Below are 24,797 nucleotides of genomic sequence, written 5' to 3' on the forward strand. Positions count from 1 at the left end.
CCAGCTGCCGGCTGATGATTGGCTCACAGCAGCCCCAGCAACATCTAGCTGATTGGCTCCTCTGCGGTGATGTTCATTGGGCTGTTTCCCTGCCCTTCAGATTGCCAGCTGATGATTGGCTCACAGCGCCCAGCAACATCTAGCTGATTGGCTCCTCCACGGAGCTGCTCATTGGGGGACTTCTTTGGCTCCGCCCACGCGACCCAGCCAATTGGCCTCAAGAACAGGAGGATTGTGGGAGGTGGTGAGGGTTGTCTGGGGGTGAGAGGCTTGTGGGAAGCCGGTGGTGGCAGTTGGGCTCTGAGGGGTTTCTCCTGAGGAGCGGTTTTGTTTGGTGTTTTTAGTTCTAAAAATAAAGTTAGTTTCTTTTGACAAGTGGCTCCTGAATTGTGCCCAGCCAGACTGCGGCAACTAGCACTACCACCATCCAAAAATTGATAAACTAATCAATCTCGCCTTGTTTTCAATATTAAGGCAAAGAATTCAGTCATTCACTATTAGGTATAACTACAGATGTTTTATATATGCCCTCTATCAGGGTGAGAAAGTTCACTTTCTTCGTTTGTTGAGTTTTATCACAAATGAGTACTGAATTTTGCCAAACACTTGTCTACATCTGTAGAAAGGATATATAGTGTTTTCCCCCTTCATTTGGATAATTATGATAATATGGTAATTTACATTGGCTTATTTTTTAATACTAAACCATTCTTGCATTTCTGAGAAAAATCCCTTTTGATCACAGCATATCATCATTTTTATAGATTACTGGACCCTATTTCCTTTTTTTATGTTCAGGATTAAAAACAATGTATTCCGGGCTGGGGCTGGGGCACTTTTCTGGCAGGTTCGAGGCACTGGGTTGGATTCTCAAAACTGCATATAAATAAATAAAGGTCTACCAACAACTAAAAAAGAATGTTTAAAAAAAATAGTGTATTCATGAAGAGAGATTTATCTGTAGTTTTCTTTTTTCTATGTCTTCATTTGAATTCAGCATGAGGCTAAATGCTGGCTGATAAAATGAGATGGGGAATATTCTCTCAGCTTTTATTTTCTAAAAGAATTAGTAAACACAATTCTCAATAGCTAAATTATGGAATCAACCCAGGTGCCCATCAATAAATGAATGCATTAAGAAATTGTGATACATACACACACACACACACACACACACACACACACAAATTCTACTCATCCAGTAGAAAGAATGAAATTATAGCATTTGCCAGGAAATAGAAGAAAATGAGGAATATTTTGGTAAGTGAAACTAGCCAAACTCAAAGGTCGAATGTTTTCTCATATGCGGAAGCTAGGGTAAAATAAAGGAAGAGGGGCAAGGAGGATAAGATTATATAAGGAACCAAATATAAATTAATAGACAGTGAAAGGAGTCCAGTGGGGGAAGGAGCAGTGGGGGAAGGACGGGAGGGAAAAGGAAGGGAATGGGGAAGAACATGAAATGAGATCCATTTTCATGCATGTATGAATTTGTTGGGATAAACCTAACTACTAGTTATAACCATAAAGCTCTAATAAAAAAATTAATTAATTAATTAAAAGTTTGTGTAGAATTGGTATTATTTCTTCTTCCACTGTTTGACAGAATCCTCTAATGATGTCATCTGAACCTGGAGTTTTCTTTGTGTAAAGGTGTTAAATTATGAACTCAATTTTACTAACAAATACAGGACTACCAAAATTTCCGTCTTCTTGAAATCAGTTTTGATAATTCATATTTTTCTATGAAGTGTGTCCATTTCATCTAAACTGTAGAATTTGTTGGCACAAGTTTTTTTATATTCTGTTTATCTGTAGAAATATACTGATTTTTGTTTAATCAATTCAATTAGATATCTTCTCAATGATTCAGATAAAGATTTCATAGGTCTAAGATTGTTCCCTTCCCCAGAAGATGGAGATAGGAAATGAACAGTCAAAAAAAAAAAGCGAAACAAAGAAAAAGATGCTAGGCATGGGGTTCCGTGTTAAAGCACTTGCCTAGCATATGTAAGACTGAGTTCAATTCTTCGCACCACACAACTACAAAAAAACACAACAAAACAAAAAGCATCCTCCCAGAAATCAGTCTTCACTAGACTATCAGGCTCCACATAAGGCAATCATTTATGGGACATGGGGAGAACAGCTATCTAATCAAAATCACTTCAGACTAATGATTAGGAAAAAAAAGCTTTTATAATGCCATCAATTCCACACAAATCTTTCTTACCTGAACATAAGAAAATAATATACCACTAGAATTAATTTCAACATTAATGATACCACAAATGTTATACATTCGACTACTTTTCGTACTTCAAGGTTTGTGTGCGTGTGTGCGTGCGCATGCGCGCGTGGGCATACACACATGCGTGCATTTCTGTGAACTGAACCCAGAAGTGCTTTATACTACTGACCTAACCCCCAGCCCCTTTTATCTCATTTTGAGGCAGTCTCACTAAGTTGCTGAGGCAGGCCTCAAACTTGCGTTCCTCCTGCCTTATCTTCTGAAGCTGCTGGATTACAACTGCAAGCCACTGCACCTAGTTACTTCAAGGCTTTTCAACTAACAATTATCTCAGTGCACCCAACACATATCCTACCAATAGATCAGGGTGAAACATGCTTCTTACTCAATTTTAGGCAGTGATTTTCATACTTAAACACAAAATTTACTGAACATATCTTATTTCATTAAGATTTACTTAACCTGGAAGACTGTGCCAGCAAGATCCTTTTATTGATATAGCTAGCCTGGCTTAGTAACACAATTACATTTAAAAAACCAGAAATCATGACTTTAATTAGCTGCAAATAACCTTCAGAAGCACCAAAATATTTCTATGATACTACATATTTTCTGTGTAACTATGTAAACACAAATACCTTGCCAAATCAATTATAATTGCTTTTCTAGTGAGTATGGATTTTCTAACGTAAAAGTAATGAGTAATCAGTAATGTAATTAGAAAAATAAATTATTTGGAATTACAGACACCTGATTTTGAGTACTGAATCAACTCTTCTACTCACTAACTAGATACAAACAAAACCAAATCATCCCAATGTTAGTTTTCTTATCTACAAAGCAGAAAAATCATCTAATTTATAGGGTTATTGTGAAAATTAACTAGTTAAGAGCACCACTTAACATGCTAAAAAAAAATAGAGTAGTCATAGTTGATGGGACATCTGAGGGTCAAAATCTCAGAAAAAGAAATGCAGGAAAATATCATTTTTATCTTTAAAAATTTTAAAAGTATGTTGTCTGTTTTTCCTTACCTACACTCTGCTTCCCAGGAAAAAGGGAGCAATAAGTGATGATATTGGCAGATACAGACTCACAAGTCCATGCTGTCAAATTTTCTAAAGTGTGAAGTAATATAAAACTAAGAATGCATATAGATTCTGGGTACTCAATACTGAATGGGAGTATGATACTGGCTGAACAACTGCAGTAGTCTCTAGCAGCAGGTGGGATATCAAGTCATCCAGTTCATTCCTGGCCTTCCAATCGGATTTTCAACAGACTATAGTTGAACTATCTATAGTTCATTTTGTAAAGCTGAGGATATTCCAACGTCCAAAAATTCTTAGTTTCTTTTTACCATTTTAATCCAAGAGCCAAGTTTAGGATAAAATTGACTGACAACTCAATATTTTTCAGAATGTTAAATAAAGGATTGTGTCAAATGTATTTGTATTAATTTCTATCCTGACTTATTAGTAAAGGGGGAGAAAGACATGCTTTACCTTCTCAAACTTTTTTAACCATCCTACTAAGAATCCCTGCCACAAAGCATAAAGTTCTCGGAGTTACTGATAATTTTCTTGTACACACATTCTTATGTAATGTTCTTACTTAACCTATTATATAAAACACAATTTTAATGTCCTAGTTCAGCAACACTTCCATGTGGATTAAACACAGTAACACTGACATGTGGTCAGCTATAAAACCAAACCCTTAATACTTGCTCAGAAAATGTAATACATATTTCTTCATGAATGAAAACTTAATGTAATGAATTTTAACACTACCATTAAACCACTATTCCCTAAAGAAATGTTCCCCAGACTTCTAGTAAAGAAATCCACAACTATACAGGACACAAAATATTAAAGGGAGACAGAGGTAGAGGAGGGAAATGGGAAACTTCCAATGTATTTACAACTTTGTACTTTAACAAGAATATATTTCTGGGCCAGGGCTACAGCTCAGTGGTCAAGCGCTTGCCTCGAATGTGTGAGGCACTGGGTTTGATCCTCAGCACCATATAAAAATAAGTAAAGATACTGTGTTTATCTACAACTAAATATATATATATATTTAAAAAAAAGAACATATTTCTTTTTAAGCTGTTCTAAATGTTAGCTACTCATTAGAATTACCTTTTGAGACACTTTAAAATGAAATGCTAAGGCTAGACCCCAAGAGAAAGAAGAAGTATTTGTCTATAGTATTATTATTATTATTTTGGTACCGGGGATTGAACTCAGGGGCACTCAACCACTAAAACCAGCTACTTGGGGGTTCTGAGGCAGGAGGATCACAAGTTTGTGACCAACCTAGAAAACTTAGTGAGACTCTGTTTCAAAATAAAATATTTTCTAATAAGGGGCTGGGAATGTAACTGAGTAATAGAGTACTTGCCTAGCATGCAGAAGCCCTGGGTTCAATCCCTCAGTATAATAATAATAATAAGAAGAAGAAGAAGAAGGAGGAGGAGGAGGAGGAGGAGGAGGAGGAGGAGGAGGAGAAGGAGAAGGAGAAAGGCATAGCTAGCCAGGCTGAGAATAATGAAAGTAGGTAAACTACTATTTAGTGTTTAAAAGACTACCTTGATCTGCTGTCTTCGTAGCATGGCAAGTTCTCTCATGTCTCGGAATGGCTGCAGTAAATACTGATAGAGTTCAGTTGTTGCTTCTGCAAGGCTGCTATAGGCTTCATCCTCCATCTGATATAAGTCCAGAAGCTCCACCATGCTCTCTGTGTTCTTATGCTTATCCAAGAGCTGTCAAGACAAGCAAGTTTTAATACTAAGAAAACTGAGTATAATAACCTATAAATAATTGTTCTTGCTTTTTAACATGCTTCCTATCATGTGCTAGGAATGCTAAAACCCAGTAGCAAAAAGGAACTAAAAGTACTTGATTGCTTTTCACCACTCATCTCCATGTTTCAAGTGTCTCACTACTCAAGACCACATCCTAATTCATTTGGGAGGAGGGGAGCCCCATAATTCTGCCTAGCATAAAACCAATATCTTATAGTATTCCACAAATTTATAGTTAAATAAAAGAAAAAGAATGGATGGGGACATAGCTAAATGGTAGAGCATTTGCCTACCATATTCAAGATCCTGGGTTTGATCCCAGCACTGCAAAAATAAAAACAAAAATCCTAGTTAGGGGATTGGGGTTGCAGCTCAGTGACAGAGTGCTTGCCCTGCAACTGTGAAGCACTGGGTTTGATCCTCAGCATCACATAAGAATAAATTTAAAATAAACATATTGTGTCCACCTACAACTAAAAAAAAAATTTAAAAACAAAAACCCCTATTTAATTACTAATCTACAAAGTAATTAATTGACTCTTGCCTTTGTTATTTTACTGATTTTCCCAAATCTCTTGTAAATTTTTTCCTCATCCCAATTTAAAACATTCCCTTAATGACTTTCTTAAATTCATACCCATCACCTCCTTCCAGATTAAGGTGACAAAAAAAAACCAAAAAAACAAATGAACAAACAATATATGTTTGTACCTCTCTGCATTCATTGGTACTCATGTGTGTACATGTTTGTCTAGATATCATTCATTCATTCATTTCATTTTCAAATACTCTTAGGCAGTAGCCTAAGAGCTAGGCATACAAAAATATGGTTCTGATCCCTATGGACCTTACTGTGTAGTGAACAAAGAGAAACCAAATTTATTTTCAAAATGTCAAATTATAAGTATTTTACAGATTATGAAATAAGAGTTTTTAGAATAAAAGCAACAATAAAACCAAGGGTCCTATATGAAAGAATGAGAGTTGGGGAAAGGTGGTAAACTATAATACTAGTTTAAAATGGACAGATAAAAATGGTCATACAAAGAAGCTTAAGTTGAAATTTAAAGAACCAAAAGAATCATGTAGCAAGAAAATAGAACTTTATACTTATTCTTCATCTCTTGTCTACCTGGTAACAGTATCATTTCTCCCCCAAAGACACAAATTCTTCTATTCCTAACCATATCTTTAAATTTCAACTATCTTCTTCCTGGTTTCTTGCTTTTAGCAATCATATAATTTTTTCATATAATTATGCTTAATTTAGGCTTCAAGGGCTGGGGTTGTGGCTCAGAGGTAGATGGGTCGCCTACCATGCGTGAGGCCCCGAGTTCGATCCTTAGCACCACATGAAAATAAAATAAAGACATTGTGCCCACCTATAAGTAAAAAAATAAATATTTAAAAATTAGGCTTCAAATTTCCTGCCCAGGTTTTTTGGCCAAAAGTACAACACTTTCATTAATAATCATTATAAGTCAGATAATCTACATTAAATTTCTTTTATAATTAAAAAAATGCCAAATAGTAACTATCATTCTGTTGTTTTGAAGCAACTACATGTAATCCTTACTTTTGAAACTCAGAGAATTTCCGCTTTTTTTAATATTTATTTTTTAGTTATAGGTGGACACAATATCTTTATTTTTAAGTGTTGCTGAGGATCGAAGGAGGAGGAGGGAGGAGGAGGAGGAGAAGAAGGAGAAGAAGGAGAAGAAGGAGAAGAAGAAGAAGGAGAAGAAGAAGAAGAAATAATGAAGATACAAGGGTACATACAAATGCTCACTTTCAAATCAGGAACAGTAGAAAACAGAAGACAGAGGGAGATATCTTTAAAATGCTGAAATTAAAGGGAAAGAACAAACAACAACCCACACCTGTCAACCCAGAATTACATCCAAGGAAAAATAATTTTCAAGAACAGATAACAGGCCTTGGGAGGCTGAGGCAGGGGATCACAAATTCAAAGCCAACCTCAGCAAAAGCGAGGAGCTAAGCAACTCAGTGAGACTGTCTCTAAATAAAATACGAAAAAGGGCTGGAGATGTGGCTCAGTGGTTGAGTACCACTGAATTCAATCACCTCACACCCCACCCTGCAAAACCAACCAACCAACCAAACCAGATAGCAGTGGTATATGTCTGCAGTCCCAATTTATTTGGGAGGCTGAGACAGGAGGATCATCTGAATCCAAGAGTTTGAGATTAGGTATGTAGTTAGTGATAGAGTATAGCATATTTGAGCCTCTGCCTGGGTTCAATCCAAGCATTACCACTAAAAAAAGGAAAAGAAAAAAAAATGGGAGCATAAATCAATGGTAGAATTTATGCTTAGTGTGCACAAGACCTGGTTTAATCCCCAGCAACAACATAAAACAACAAAATAAACATTTTTCCAAAACAGTGAAAACTGAGAGAATTCACTAACAGCAGAAGAACACTACAATATTTTTTTTCATTTTTTAAATTCCTGGCTAAAGGGAAATGGTACAGATGAAAACTTGGATGTTCGGGAAATAAACAAACAAAAAATAAATAAATAAAATGGAGGTACTGTGGCCAACTACAACTAAAAAAATTAAAATAAAGTTTAAAAAGAATGGAATGTCCCTATAAACAGCAAATAAAGTGAACTTCAAGATACACAGTATTAATGGAGATAACGTTGAGCATTTCCAGACCAAAGATTTAATTCATCAAGAAGATATACAGTTATAAAAAAGTGTGTATTAGCTAGGCTTGTTGTGTATACACCTGTAATCCCAGCCATTCAGGAGGCTGAGGCAAGAGGATTTTCAATTTCTAGGTCAATCTCAGCAATTTAGCAAGGCCCTAGGCAATTTATTGAGACCCTGTCAAAAAAAAAAAAGGTTGGGGATGTGGCTCAGTGAAAGCACCCTTGGGGCTCAAATCCCAGTACCTTAAAAAAAATTTTACTAACTTAATAGACAGAATTGAAGCAAATTCAGAATTGGAGGTGTCTAACACTCTCAGCAATTGATAGAATATTTCAGTAAAAACAAAGATCTGAAAATACTATCAACCATCTTATTTGGCACTTTTGAAAAATGACTGAAAGATATTATCAAGGCAGTTCTAGGGGCTGGGGAGGTGACTTGTGATAGATTGCTTGCCTAACATACATGAGGCCCTGGATTCAAACCCCAGCCCCCCACCCCCCCACACACACACACACAAAGGCAGACCCATGCTAGGCTATAAAGCAAGTCTCAAAAACTGAACAGAATTGAAATATTGAGTATATCTGCTGACCACATTGGAATAAGATAAAGGGAATGCCCTGAACTATCTGGAAATTAATATACTTAAAGATATCAAAAAAAGGAAGCATAAGAGATATAAAAACATTTTGAAATGAATAATGAATGAAAGTACAACCTATTATAATTTTGAATTCTGGGATGTAAGAAGATTGGAAGTCACTGTCATCCACACAATAAGAAAAAAAGCTAAAACTGAAAATCAACAATTCTTCTTGGAATCCAGCAGGGAACTGAGGTCACAGGGCACTCTGTCCCTAAAATTGGCAAGGCAAATAGGCAAAGAGAATCACAACTTACTGGAGGAGAACCCCAAGAACAGAAATCTTTGAGGGAACCATGGAGGTGTGTCTGTAGTTCTGGAGACTGAGGCAAAAAAAAAAAAAAAATTGCTTGAACAAGGATTTCAGCACCAGCTTGGAAAACATATTAAGACTTTGCTTCTTAAAAGAAAAGAAACATCAGTGGGACCCAAGACCAAGGTAGGAAAACTTAAACTATAACTGGCGAATTAGCACAGTTACAGTATGGAAAGTATGAGAGTTAAAGACAACTGGCCTTGCCCTCACAGTTTTGAATTTTATCTTCTAGATCAGGCTCTTCATATGAAAATTACAGAAAAGCCCCCTCATACTTTGGACAAGGAAAGGAATCAATTATTTTGAAATAAGTACAGAGAGCATTCTGTTCTTAATGAGGTCTGCCATTAAGAGAAAACTATTTTTTTTTTTTGAGAGAGTGAAAGAGGAGAGAGAGAGAGAGAGAGAGAGAGAGAATTTTTTTAATATTTATTATTTTTTAGTTCTCGGAGGACACAACATCTTTGTATGTGGTGCTGAGGATGGAACCCGGGCCGCACGCATGCCAGGCGAGCGCGCTACCGCTTGAGCCACATCCCCAGCCCAAGAGAAAACTATTTTATAGAAACTTGCTGACTAAAAGAAGGGACATACCCAACACATGACTTTTCTTTCCTTCTTGTCTTGTCATAGAATGCCTGGATAGTGGTGAACACTGAGAAATACTTGTGAAGGTGACAACCCAAGGGCACAGGCTCACTAAAAGTCAACCCTAATAGGACTATAGAACACTTCCTCTTCACCCAATATGGTATAACCACTCACAGGGCTCTGGTATTTTAACAGGGATTACAATGGAAAAAAGAGCATGACTCAAATTCTATATATGGAGTCTCTAGGGAAATCAAAAGACAAGAGGGGACAAAAAGACCAATACCAGATGAAATTTTAGCTCAACACATAGAATAATCCGGAGGGAAATGCTAGAAATCAAGGCATTAAGAAAAATAAAAGAATGCCTTAGATTGTACCAAGGAAGAAAATCAGTGAGAATTACAAGTTACTGTATTTTTACGGCATAATCATCATCACCACCTAATGGCACACCATTTCTCAGTCCAAAAATTGGTTTATAACTTTTCATCACATAATTATCACAGGGTATAATTCTCTTCATCATGCAACTTAAAAGGTAAACACAGCAGCAATGTATTCACCAGTGGCATACGGATCTTCTCTTCTACTGATAACCATGAGTCCAGAATTCCTGGTGCATGTGTATTGTCAGTACATTTCTGAAAGCCTGCTTATGTACTAATTGTAAATGAGTGGAACTGAGGAATGAAGGTCAGATAACAAAACCAATGATAGCAGCACATAATCTTCAAATTGGAGATTAAATCTCTAAATCCATACTTTGCTAACATTGTAGTAACTTTTCTCAAGTGTGATATTTCCACTAACACACAAATCAGTAACAACTAATGTGTTACTTTTTTTATATATATATCTGACTGGAAAAAATGTCACTTAAACTGTCATGAAGAATTGATGTGTCAATTTGAACTATTCAAATTTAATGTACATTCCCGAGTATTCCATGCTCCTGATCTTACACCAAACACATTTAGTAATAAATGATTTAAGTAATCAGCATAATTTTTTTTAAAAAAGCTTAACATATGGGCTGGGATGTTGAAAGCCACAGCCGAAGGGGCCCCAGCAAACTTCCAGCTGCCAGCTGATGTTTGGCTCACAGCGGCCCCAGCAACATCTAGCTGATTGGCTCCTCTGCGGTGATGCTCATTGGGCTGTTTCCCTGCCCTTTCAGACCACAGAGCTGCTCATTGGGGGCCTCTTTGGCTCCGCCCATGTGACCCAGAGGATTGGCCTCAAGAGCAGGAGGATTGTGGGAGGTGGTGAGGCTTGTGGTGGAGGGAGAGGCTTGTGGGAAGTCGGTGGTGGCACTTGGGGCTCTGAGGGTTTTTTCCTGAGGAGCTGTTTTGTTTGACCTGTGTGGTTCTAAAAATAAAGTTCATTTCTTTTGACAAGTGGCTACTGAATTCTGCCCAGCCAGACTGCAGCATTGGGGCTGTAGCTCAGTGACAGAGTGCTTAACTAGCATGCGTGAGGCACTGGGTTCAATGCTCAGCACCACGTAAAAATAAATAAAATAAAGGCACTCTGTTCATCTACAACTACAAAAAAAAAAAAAAAGAAAAAGATTAACATAATGTTTCAACCTGCCTTTTTTCCCCAAAATATTTAGCATAAAATCTACAATGATTATGCAGTGAAATATGGTATACATATAAAGTGATGGGAACACCAGAAGATAAAGAAAAAGAGATATGAACTGAAGAAACATTCAAATAACTCAATGTGCCAAAATTAAAGACAGATACCAAAACACAAATCAAATAAACTCAGAATACCAAACAGGATAAGTAAAAAACAAAAAACAAAAAACACCTACAACTGAGCATATCAGAATCAAGTTCAGACAAAATCTTGAAAGAATGTCAGGCGCTGTGGTGCACGTCTGTAATCCCAGAAGCTTGGGAGGTGGACTCAGGAGGATCACAAGTTCAAAGCCAACCTCAGCAAAAGTGAGGCACTAAGCAACTCAGTGAGACCCTGTCTCTAAAGAAAATACAAAATAGGGCTGGTGATGTGGCTCAGTGGTTGAGAGCCCCTGAGTTCAATCCCCAATAGCCCCCCCCCCAAAAAAATCTTGAAAAAAGCCAGAGGAAGGGAAAAAAAAGCACTACCAACAGAAGAGAAATACACTGGACCTCAGAAATAATGCAAGAAGACTGGAATGAAATATTTAGAGTGTTCAAAGGAAAACAATTCCCCAATCTAGAATTCTATATCCAATGAAATTATCTTCAAAGAGGGAAAATTATCTGAGCAGGGATTTGCTGCCAGCAGATTACCTTGCAAGACATGTTAAAGCTAGGCATGGTGGTATGTATACATCTGTAATCCCAACTAGTGGGAGCCTGAGGCAAGAAGATTGTAAGTTTAAAGCCTGCCTGGGTAACTTGGGGAGACCCTGTCTCAAAAATAAAGATGAGCCAGCATGGTGATGCATGCCTGTAACCCCAGCAGCTAGGAGAGCTGAGACAGGAGGATCACGAGTTCAAAGTCAGCTTTAGCAATGGTGAGGTGCTTAGCAACTCAGTGAGATCCTGTTTCCAAATAAAATACAGAAATAGGGCTGGGGATGTGGCTCAGTGGTTGAGTGCCCCTGATTTCAATTCTGGCATCACAATAAATAAATAAATAGGGCTAGTGATATAGCTCAGTGGTAGAGTGCCCCTGGGTTCAATTACCAGTACCCCCCCCCCAAAAAAAAAGAGGAGGAAGAGGACACAACAGATCCTCAGTAAGGGTCCACTTCACATCCACAGAATCAATTTGAAACTCAATAAGATCGTCAAGTGATGAGTATTCATTAATGTTTCAGAAGCACTGCTTCAGTGAATAATATTCCCATACTAACTCTCACAGAAGTGTCAATTTTCATATTTACAGTATTGTGACATATAACTTATTTTTTCCTAAACCTTAATTCCTCCTCCTCTTTCTCTAATTACATTTACTATTATTCTGTTTTAGATTTCAGATCATGAGCCATGATCTAAATGAACTAAAGCATTTTTGCTATTCTAAAAAAAAAAAAAAAAACCTTTTCAAAAAGATAAAAAACACTTTTCCTACCTAAAACAATCACAGAATCATCTTCAGAAGACACATATAGAGTGATAAAATTAACTTAGTCTTATCACCAGCACTAGTCTTCTTTATCTTCAGGGTTAGGGCCATTCATTACAGTTGGATGGTTTAACAATGGCCTTTAAACTAATTCTTTACATTCCGGTGACTTGCTTGGTTTTTAAAAAAATTCATAATTTAGCTCTTTATTCCTGACAAGAAATACTGAACCAATCATGAAGATATTCTGATTCTTCTAACAGAATAGTGCCACTAACTTTAAAAACTGTCACTTTAGAATACAAGGGAATAAACTGAAAAACTGCAACAGAAAAATATTCAACAAGCTCTTTTTAATGTATAAAGACCAATATTAAAGTTCAAATGGAAAAACAAGAGGAAGAGACAATGGCCTTACCAGCTATCACAGCTCATGTAAGCATCAAGAATAATAAGTAATAAAGAGTTCAGACAGCCAGGCATGTTAGTATACCTAAAATCTAAGACTATGGGGAGGATGAGCCAGGAGGATTCCAAATTTTAGGAAAGCCTGGGCAACTAGTGAAATTCTGCCACAAAGTAGAATTTTTAAAAAGGAATAGGGATGTAGCTTAGAGAAAGAGCACTTGTGTAGCATGTGCTAATAAACCCTGGATTTGATTCCCAGCACACACACACACACACACACAAAATCAGATTGTTGTCTTTACAACAATATGAATTCTAGAAGTTTGAGGTAAACTAGAACACTTGCAAGCACGCTTGAGGCCTGGGGTTTGATCCACAGTAAAAAAAAAAATAATAATAATAAAACAAAAACAAAATTTAAAAAACCTAGATCAATAATTTAAATGTAAGTAAAATCATAAAAGGGGAAAAATCAGGTTGTTTGTTTTAAATAATCTTGCCATGGGGGACTTTAAGTTTGGCTCAATATCCAGAAACTATTAAATTAAAGACTAATTTTACTGCAATATTAAAACTGGCTACACAGCCATACAAAATAAATTCAGGGTCTAGCGGCGTAGCTCAGTGACAGAGCACTTGCCTTGCCTAGCCTGGGTTCAATTCCCTGCACACAACACAAAACAAGAAATAAATGACACATACACAAAAAAATTTTAACACACATTACCATTTCCTGAGGCAAGCAACACAATTAAAAACAGGTAAAGAATGAAATGGGTTCACAGAAATGGCTTCTGAACAAATGAAGACTCAATCATAAGGGAAATGCAAAATAAATTACAAACAAAAATATTTCACTGATAAGATCAGAAGTTTTGAAAATATGTTTTCAAGAGCATACAGAAACAAAAAGCAGCCTGAGGCAGTGAAAACTGGCATATCCTTTACAGAAAACAATTGAAATAAAACCCATATTCCCTGTACATCTGAAACTCCTCATAGAAAATTATCCCTCATATAATTGCACATGTAGAAAATGATATACAATCTTAACAGAAACAGCAAAAGACCAGCAAGAACTATAAGTCAAAACAAATCTATAGCTGGGTGTGGTGATACATGCCTATAATCCCAGCAGCTCAGGAGGCTAAGGCAGGAGGATTGCAAGTTCAAAGGCAGCCTCAGCAACTTAGGGAGGCCTTGCCTGTAAATAAAATACCAAAAAAAAAAAAAAAAAAAAAGACTGGGGATTTGTGGCTCAGTAGTTGATTTAGCACCTGGGGTTCAATCCCCAGTACCAAAAAAATCAAACCAAACAAACAAAAAAACCCAAATCTATACAATGGAGTTTTATGTAGCCAGTAAGAAACAGCCTGTTGAAAGGGAGAAAAAATCCAACAAACAAGATATATATAAGGTAGATAGTATGCTACCATTTGAACTATTAAAAGGTTGTATCTGTAGATCTTTGTATTGGAATGCTATCTGAAAGACACACAAGAAACTCATGAACAGCTGTCTCAAAGAAAGGGAAACAACACACAAAGACATGAGAGAAAAGGTTAAGATTTTTGGTTTGTTTTCTGGTACTAGAGATGGTCCCTGGGGAAAGTGCATATGCCAGGCAAAGTCCTTTACTACTGAGCTAGATCCCCAGTTGTCATTTATATTCCTTCTAATAATCACCCATGAAGCAAATGTGTAGATTTTTTAAAGTAAAGTACTTCATTCTTCTTCACTTCCAACTCAAAGGTATTCTGGCTCACACATCCAAAGTGGGGCATTAAATTATCCCCTTCACTGTAATATCCAAAATCACACACAAAACTTTTCTAAACGATTAGGTATGAAAAGTCTGAAAATGCCACATCCTTCTCTTCCTGTGTCCCCATTCCTCCACCACAATTCTAAAGGCTAATTTAGATATGGAATCATCTATTTTAAGTTACATGTGAAAAGCAAGATTAGGGACTATTGGCAGGTGCTAAGGAATGATCAATTTCTAATCAGAGTCCTTCTCAGGTTCCAAAAATCAGCTCAACTAAAGACAAGGGTGCATGTAGCAAGCACATCAGAAATAGAATGATATTAAGGAAGGCTAGGACAAGAAAACTGGGGGGGGGGGGGAGAATCAACACTAATGTAATATGAGTCTAAAGACATGAATCACACATGGAACATTATGACGGAGTTTCAGAGTAAACAAAACTGTTATAAAAGAATGACAAAAACCCAGCGGCAGCAGCATCTGTCAATAATAAATTCCCTCTCACCCCAACTTCCATTTCTTTGAGTTCTACTTTAAGGCACTAAAGCAAATTCAACACAAACAATGTAGATACGATTTTCTGCCAAAATAAGAACATCAAGTCACTATATACTCATTACTTAATTTATAATAAGCTCTATAAAATTGTATTACAACTAAGAATATCAGGGGTTTTCAAATATTAACATATTTATATATTATTTCCCACATGCCTTTTACTTCAAATAAAATAGGGCTTTACAAAGCTATTATGCAGCAACTAATCTTAATATTCTTCTAGGTGCCCAAGGCATCTCATCTAACACTGCTAATTTATTAACCTGTCTTGCTATAAAGTTTTGTGGTTTTCCATCATGAGATTACCTTATAAGCAATTATAATTTCAATCAGTCAGGTCAATCTACTTTAAGTATCTGAAAATAATCTTAAAATAAATAATTGAAATACACTTTAAGACTGCATTTCAGGGCTGGGGATGTGGCTCAAGCGGTAGCGCGCTCGCCTGGCATGCGTGTGGCCCGGGTTAGATCCTCAGCACCCCATACAAACAAAGATGTTGTGTCCGCCAAATACTAAAAAATAAATATTAAAATTCTCTCTCTCTCTCCCCCTCTCTCTTTAAAAAAAAAAAAAAAAGACTGCATTTCAAACGGGGCACAATGGTACAGGCCTGTAATCCCAGCAACTTGGGAAGCTGAGACAGAAGCATTGCAAATTCAAAGCCAGCCTCAGCAACTTAGTGAGACCCTTTTTCAAAAAGTGGGAGGCTGGGGATATAGCTCAGTTGGTACAGCACCTGCCTAGCAGGTGTGAGGTATTATGTTTGATTCTCAGCACCACATAAAAATAATTAAAGATATTGGGTCCATCTACACCTAAAAAGTAAAGTGGTAGGATGGGGCTCAGGGGTTCAACACTCCTGGGTTCAATTCCTGGTACCAAAATTTACTAGACAGACATCCATCTAAAAGACATCCATCTAAATCATTTCCTATAATTCATAATAAAAAAAATTCCCATAATTCATGATAAAAGCATTCAACAGGGGGGTAGGAGTATGGCTCAGAGGTAGAGCACTTGACTAGCATGCAGGAGGCCCTGGGTTTGACCCCAAGCACCTTAGAAAAAGAACTTAACAGAAGGAAGAAACACTATCTTCCTAAGCAAAAACCGACAAAATCCAGGGAATAAAAACTAAACTTTAGACATTTGTACATTATAAACTGTGAAATGCACAAGATGCTTTAAATAACGCATACACATAAAAAGATTAAAAATAAATTATTATAATGAAAACTGGACTATTTAGGATAAAAATTATTTGGGATAAAAATGGCCTATATTTAAAATGTGGAAAATACATCTAAAATAAGGATGAGCCAGGGAGGTAGAGCAGGTCTATAATCTCAGTTACTAGGTAGGCTGAGGCAGGAGGATCCTAAATTCGAGAAGACTGACAATTTAGTGAGACCCTGTATAAAAAATTTTTTAAAGGGTTGGGGATATAGCACAGTAGTAGAACACTTGCCTAGCACACTTCCCGGGGTTTGATCACCAGTACCACAATAAATAAATAAATAATATAAATTAAAAAATGGGGAAGACAGAAGTTTTCCAAATTTGAGAGCACTCAACTGAGACTGAATAAGAATGCAGATGGAAATGAATATGAATACAATAAGACTTCTAAGGATTTCTGAAGAAGGGCTCAAGAGCAACCAACACAACCATAAAGACATAGTAGGACTCAGGATAAGATAAATGGAGAGCAAGGACTTGGAAAGTAAAGTTTTGGATTATTCTTTTTTCTTTTTTTTTTTCAGTAATAGGGATGGAACTCAGAACCTCTCATGTGTTAGTGAAGAACTCTACCCAGAGCTACAGCCTCAGCTCTTTATATTTTTTATTGAGACAAGATCCCCCCTAAGTTGCCCAGACTGGCCTTGAACTTGTGATTCTCCTGTCGCAGCTTCTGGAGAAACTAGGATTGTAGACATGCATAAATTTTGGTTTGTGAACTTTTTCCAAAGTTATTATCCTCTATTGAATCACATTACAGACATAAAGTAGAATTTCATAAAGCATTAATTAAATGTAAATAAATACATCTTCCTTTCACTTCTTTCTAGCTTCCAGATACCTTTTTTATTTGCTCATGTCTCAACTATCTGATACCTAAAAACTCTGCTTAATGCAAAAATTTCTCTAGCAAAAGGGCTCACAACTTTTATCAGGTACTTAAAGGAGTCAATGACAACAACTTAAAAGTGGAAAGTGAGGGAGACAGAGGGGAGAAGATACTGCTTAATGGGTACAAAGTCATAATAGGAAGGGAAGAATACATGTTGATATTCTATTATAGAGGGTGGTTATAGACAATATTATATAATCTAAAACAGGAGAAAGTTCTGAATGTTCTTATCACAAAGAAATGATAAATATTCAAATGACAGATAACCTAAGTATCCTAAGTAGATCAACATGCTCCAAAAAAACCACATTTTACCCCAAAACATCTATAATTATTATGTCAATTTAAAAAACTTGGGCTGGGGATGTGGCTCAAGTGGTAGCGCGCTCGCCTGGCATATGTGCGGCCCGGGTTCGATCCTCAGCACCACAAACAAACAAAGATGCTGTGTCCGCCAAAAACTGAAAATAAATATTTAAAAATTTAAAAAAAACTTTCCTATATGCCCAATAAATCATGGCAAAAGATAAAACTGCCAAGTGACTCTATGCCATTTACTCCTTTCATTGGTGGCAGGATCATCTCTTCGACTTTGGAATTATAGTTGGACACAGATATAGTCCCATCTACCCAGGAGGCTATAGTCCCATCTACCCAGGAGGCTAAAACAGGAGAAATGCAAATTCAAGGTTAGCTTGGACAATTTAGTAAGACCACATTTCCAAATAAAGAAAAAAATAACTTGGGATTATAAAACTGTTAATATCTTTAGCTTTTCATCACTGTTAAAAAATACCTGAACAAATCAACTTAAAATGAAGATTTATTTTGGCTCATGGTTTCAGAGGTTTCAATTCAGGACTGCTTGAACCCATTATCACCTTGGGCCTATGGTGAGGGAGAACATCATGCTTGGGAGGACATGGTGGGAGCAAAGCTGGTCACCTTATAGCAGCCAGAAAGTGAAGAGCAAGAGGAAGGAGCTGGAGACCCCAATATCCCCTTTAAGGCAATACCTCCAAAAACCTACCTTACTTCCACTATGTCCCACCTCCGAAAGGTTCTACCACCTTCCAAAAGTGGAGAGATGTATTTACCATAGACCCGTAGGGGGCAACTTAAGATCCAAACTATAACACTATTCTTACAGATTTTTGAGTAATTTTGAAGTCCCAATGTAAAATTTAAACTACAATCTCCTATAAAGAGTTTCATAACTTTTTTCTCTAATGTGATATCAAACCTAGACTGCCGGCCTCCTTTTGTCAGGGGAGGGTGGTGGTACTAGGGATTGAACTGAGCCTCACACATGTTAGGTAAGCATTTAATCACTGAGCTACATTTCCCATCCCTTTTTAGTTTTAGATTGAAACAGGTCTTGGTAAATTGCCCAGGCTGGCCTCAAACTTACAACCCTCCTGCCTCAGCCACCCAAGTAGCTGAGATTACAGGCTGTGCTACTACCCAGTTCCATTTTCTCTTAATTAAGGAGCTATATAAGAAGCAACATGCTACCAGGCATGGTGACCCATTCCTATAATCTCAATGACTCAGGAGATTGAGGCAGAATAGGAAATTCAAGGCAAGCATGGGCAATTTAGTGAGACTTGCCTCAAAATATAAAATAAAAAGGACTGGAGATAGTTAATTGATAAAGTGTCCTTGTAGTTAAATTCCCAGTACTGCCCTTCTCCCAAAAAAACAACATGTAATCTATAAATTACACCTTCCTAATTAAATTGCTGTTAAACATGAAAATAATTATCTGCTTGTGAAAAGGAGTGACTCAGAATATTCAACAGGAGGGGCCTATCCCAAGTAATGAAATTGGATCTGTGGCACTGAGACTCCCTCTAGGTCTGTTGGATGTGTTTCTTCAAGTGACAAATAAGGACTAATTTCCCAAATTTAAAGCACACACTGCTCATCTCTATTCTTTTTTAAAACTGCTGAATCTTTTTTTTTTTTTTTGGTACCAGGGATTGAACCCAGGGGTACTTAACCACTGAACAACATCCCAAGCCTGTTTTTAATACTTTATATAGAGATAGGGTCTCATTGGGTTGCTGAGTGCCTCACTAATCTGCTGAAGCTGGCTTTGAACTCTTGATCCTCCTGCCTTAGCTTCCTGAGTTGCTAGGATTATAGGCATGGGCACCAAGCTGGGCTGATGAATCATTTTTATGTTACCTTTGTATTAATTGTTATTAATACTGTTAATAATGAAATAATATTTAGAAAATATAAAGTAATGAGCCAAACATACTTAAAAGTGATTTTCAGAGTCTTCATTTTATAGATAAATGGGAAATCTGGCTACATTTTATTCCTGGGGAAATATGTACCTTTCATTAAAAGGCAAATACATGTCATGTGCAGAAACCAACTTTAAAATGAATCAAAGAATATTTAAGAAACACGTAGTGCATACACTGGGACAGATGAGGCATTTGAAAACACGAAGGAGAATGAAATTTCACTTAATATCTTAAGACTCTAGGAGCACATACATACAGATACCAAATACTAGTTTGTAAAACAACCCATTTTATACTGCATAGGAAAATTATAAAAATCAACAACTAATGAAAAGTAAAATTATTTACTTTTTTTTCCCTTCCAAGATGGAAAATAAATAGGTGCTACAGATACTGCAGTACATCTAGCCTTGCTGTACCTTCCCAGTCGTTAAGTCAGAAAGTAATTTAGAATTATCACCAAGGAAACACACAGACCAACCTGGATAACCATGATGTTCTGTGGTAAATTCTGGGGTAATGAGATTCTTAAAAGCTTGGCACATATCTTTATTTTTAACACTTATTTTTTAGTTTTCGGTGGACACAACATCTATTTCATTTTTATGTTGTGCTGAGGATTGAACCCAGTGCCTCACATGTGCTAGGCAGACACTCTACCACAGAGCCACAATCCCAGCCCTTGGCATATACCTTCTATAATGGGTCCACATTTTAAAAAGTGAACATTAGGAAATGGTTCAGGTAGCAATTCAAGGAGGGGATGAAGCAAAATTTACATTAACCATCTGATAACATTATAATCTAAAGTGCTTGGCCTTCCCTACAATAAAAACACAAATTCCAGTATTATACCTATATAATACAAAAACATAATGAATTACATTAATATGCCAGATAGTGGCATTTCAGTCAACTGTAGACCACACACAAAGGATCCCATAGGATTATGTTGGTGAAAAAAACTCCAATTGCCTCATGACATCACAGCCATGGTAAAGTCATAAGTGCAATGCATAACCCACTTGTTTATGACACTAATATTAAAAAACCCATTGTGCTCCCAGTTGTATAAAGCAGAACACAGGCAAGTACGTATAACACATGATAATGGTAATAAACAACTATGTTACTGGTTTATGTATTTGCTAGACTAGACTTTTAATCGGCTTATTTAAAAAAATAATAAAACAAAAAGTTAGCCAGGTATAGTGGTAATCTCAGCAACCTGGGAGGCTGAAGCAGGAGGACCACAGTTTAAGGGCAGCTTTGACAAATTAATGAGACCCTGTCTCAAAAGAAGATTTTAAAAAGGGCTGGGGATGTAGGTCAGTGGTAAAGTACCTCTGCGTTCAATCCCCAGTACTGCCTAACCCCACCCCATTAAAAAAAAAAAGAAGAAAGAAATTAAACAGTGAGATGGCCTCAGACAGATCTTGAGGTATTCTAGAAATCACTGCTATCATAAGCAGACAGCTCTATGTATGTTATTGCCTCTGAACACCGTCTAATGGGATAAGATATAGAGGTGGAACAGAATTGTACTGATAATACTGGTCCTGTACAAGCCTTTGACTAATGTGTGACCTTGTGTCTTAAATTTTTTCTTTTTGGTACCGGGGATTGAACTCTTGAATTCAGGATGCTTAACCACTGAACCACACCTCCAGCCCTTTTTTGTATTTCATTTAGAGATGGGGTCTCACTGAGTTGCTTAGTGCCTTGCTAAGTTGCTGAGGCTGGCTTTGAACTCGTGATCCCCCTGTCTCAGTCTCCCAAACCCCTGTGATTACAAGGGCGTGCCACTGTACCTGGCTTAATTTTTAACCACAATAATCATCTTGTTTAAAAGAAATTTAGGGGCTGGGGATGTGGCTCAAGCTGTAGCGCGCTCGCCTGGCATGCGTGTGGCCCGGGTTCGATCCTCAGCACCACATACAAACAAAGATGTCGTGTCCGCCAAGTACTAAAAAATAAATATTAAAATTCTCTCTCTCTCACTCTCTCTTAAAAAATTAATAAATAAAAATAAATAAATAAAAGAAATTTAACTGAAGCTCAGTGGTAGAGAATTTACCTAGAATGGGTAAGACCCTGTGTCTGATCCCCAGCACTGAGGGGAAAAAAAAATCTTAAAAATAAAAAAAAAAAAGAGAGAGAGAGCTTATATACAAATTTTGTATATCTGTTAAAATATTTTTTTAAAAAAACATTAAAAGTGGGCTAGGGATGTAGCTCAATGGCAGAGTGCCTGCCACTGGGCTTGATCCTTAGGACTGCATAAAAATAAATAAGCTGGGTGTACACACCTGGCTCAGGAGGCTGATGCAGGAAGATCATAAGTTCAAAGCCAGCCTCAACAAAAATGACACACTAATCAACTCAGTGAGATCATGTCTCCAAATAAAGTATAAAGTAGGGCTGGGGATATGGCTCAGTAGTCAAGTGCCCCTGAATTCAATCCCCAGTACCATAAGTAAAAATAACAAAAATTAAAGGGCCTGAGCATGGCAGCATTCACCTGTAATCCCAGCAATTCAAGAGGCTAATGCAGAAGGATTACAAGTTTGAAGACTCAGCAATTTAGCAAGACACTGTCTTAAAATAAAGTGGATTGGAGATGTAACTCAGTGGGAAAGTGAGGTTCAATCCCCAGTACAAAAAAAATAAGGTGGGCTGGGAATCTAGCTCAGTTGGTAGCATGCTTGCCTAGCATGCACAAATACATAAGGCCCTGAGTTCAATCCCCAGAGGCACCAAAAAAGGAGTTGTCTAACATAATATATATATATATATATATATATATATATATATATATATATAAAATAAGGATTATAAGGAAAGAGTATTTTTTATATACAATGTGCTTTTGTTTTAAGCTAAATGTTATTACAACTGGGCCCAAAATTGTATAAAGTAAAAAAAGTTACAGGAAGCTAAGATTAACTGAAAAATTTTTCTAAATAAATTTAGTGTAGTCTAAGTGTAGTGTTTATAAAGTCTACAATAATGTACAATAATGGCCTAGGCCTTCACATTCAACCATCATTCATTCATTGACTCACCCAGAGCCACTTCCAGTCCTATAAGCTCTATTCACAATTATATGATGTTTTTTAGTATCTTTTTTAATGTTTATGTATGTTTAGATACACAAATACCACTGTGTTACAATTACCCACAGTCAGTACAGTAACATGCTGTATAGGCCTGTAGCCTAGGAGCAATAGGCCATCACATAGCCTAGGTGTTCAACAGCTTATAATGTCTAGGTTTGATTTAAGTACATTCTGATATCTGAGCAATAATGAAATTGTCTCATGATATGCTTGAATAAGGAAATAACTGAATTCTCAAACCACATTAATTTTCTATCTTTTCCCAAACAGGAATGGACACTTTAAATTGACTTGTTAAAAAGATGGTATTCTCTCACTCTGAATGGCCCACATTCTCCCTTACTTTATCCCCATTATCCCCAAAGACATCTCTCCCTTGAACGTGTGTATCTGTTTTCCTAAATACATCCATGTCTATGAAAACAAAACAAACAAAAAAACAAAAAACTCATTAGAAAATCAAATTCTGGTTGGGTACATTTTCACACAACTGTAATCTCAGCTACTTAAAAAGCTAAGGCAGAAGGATCACAAATTTAAGGCCAGCCTGGCCAACTTAGCATGACACTGTCTTAAAAAACAAAACAAACAAACAAACAAACAAACAAAGTAAGTTTCTAAAAAATAAAAATAAAGAATAAAAGAAACTCTAGATCCTTTGAAAAACATACTAATAAAATAAAGGTAAAAACGAAAGCCAAATACAAGCAGTTCTCAACTAGCAAACTTTGTGCCCTAAAGACACTAGATTTTTTTCTCCTATAAAGATAATATTTTAAGTAGTGGCTGATTTCCAACTATACTACCCAGAACAGTGGTAAACATACAAATGCAATGAAAAATATTAAAACCCAACATTGTACAAGTCATTAAAATCTTGGTCAGAGGCTCTGCAGGTACACACCTGTAACCCTAGCAGCTCAGGAAGCTGAGGCAGGAGGACTGTGAATTCAAAGCCAGCCTCAGCAACGTCGAGAGGCTAAGCAACTCAGTGAGACCCTGTCTCTAAATAAAATACAAAACAAGTCTGAGGATGTGGCTCAGTGGCTCAGTGTTCCTGAGTTCAATCTCTAGTATGGGGGGGGGGGAGTTATTAAGAAATTTGATTTTAAAAAAATATCAGAAGCAAGTTGGACCCCAGGGACACAAATACTCAAGAGGCTGAGGCAAGAGAATCAAGTTTCAGGTCAACCTGAGAAATTTTGAGATCTTGTCTCAGAATTTTAATAAATGGGTATTGGGATAGGGATGTAATTCAGTGGTACAACAGCCCTGGGATCAATCCCCAATGCCACAAAAATAAACTAAAAAAATATAGTGATGTGACTCTGTAACAAAATGTCCCTGGGTTCAATCCTCAACACCAAAAAACTTATTTGAGAATTATTTGGGAGCCTGATACAGGAGGATTACGCAAGCCCAAGAGTTGAAGGCCAGCCTGAGCAACTTAGTGAGACCATATCTCAAAAAAAAAAAAAAAAAAAAAAAAAAAGGCCACTGAGGATGTAGGTCAGAGGAGAACACTTCCCTAACATGTGTAAGACCCTTGGGTTTGATTTCTGGTACTAAAAGAAAAAAAAAAAAAAAAAGAATCAGTTATAACCAAATGTACCAAAAAGATTACCACATGTCCTATAAAGTAAACCAAAATAATAATATGCACATAAAATCATAACAAGGAACCTGGAAACCACAGAGTAAGCATTTATACTGAGGAAACACAAGTTCAAGGCCAACTTAGGCAATTCAACAAGTCCCTCTCAAAAACTTTTTAAAAAGGGATAAGGTGTAGCTCAGGGGCAAAGTACCCCTAGTGTTCAATACCTAGACTACAAAATAAGTAAGTAAATAAATAAAACAACTTCAAGATAAATTTTTAGAAATTACCTTATACTTCAAGCTTTTTAGGTCTCACAAAGTTCATTAAAGAAGAGTTTAAGATCTGCTCAAGAGCCAACTCTAGCACAGGCCTATCATCCCAGCTGAGGCAAAAAGATTCCAAGTTCCACGTGAATCTAGGCAAATTAGTGAGACCCTGTCTCAAAATAAAAAGGGCTGGGGGCGGGGCTGGGTTTGTGGCTCAGTGGTAGAGTGTTCTCCTAGCACATGCAAGGCCCTGGGTTCAATCCTCAGCATCACATATAAAATAAATAAAGATATTATGTCCAACTACAACTAAAATATTAAAAG

General features: G+C 36.8%; 1 protein-coding gene across 1 annotated transcript in view; it reads right to left on the reverse strand.

Moving 5' to 3' along the window:
* The window catches only part of JMY (junction mediating and regulatory protein, p53 cofactor), an 82,755-nt gene that overhangs the window by 49,488 nt on the left and 8,470 nt on the right, over positions 1-24,797 (reverse strand). The window contains exon 2 of the mRNA XM_081293406.1: positions 4,845-5,018. Coding sequence (XP_081149532.1) covers positions 4,845-5,018 — 174 coding nt within the window. The remainder of the gene's footprint in view (positions 1-4,844; positions 5,019-24,797) is intronic.

This window comes from Spermophilus citellus, assembly GCF_964194105.1.
Source record: "Spermophilus citellus genome assembly, chromosome: 1".
Taxonomy (NCBI): domain Eukaryota; kingdom Metazoa; phylum Chordata; class Mammalia; order Rodentia; family Sciuridae; genus Spermophilus; species Spermophilus citellus.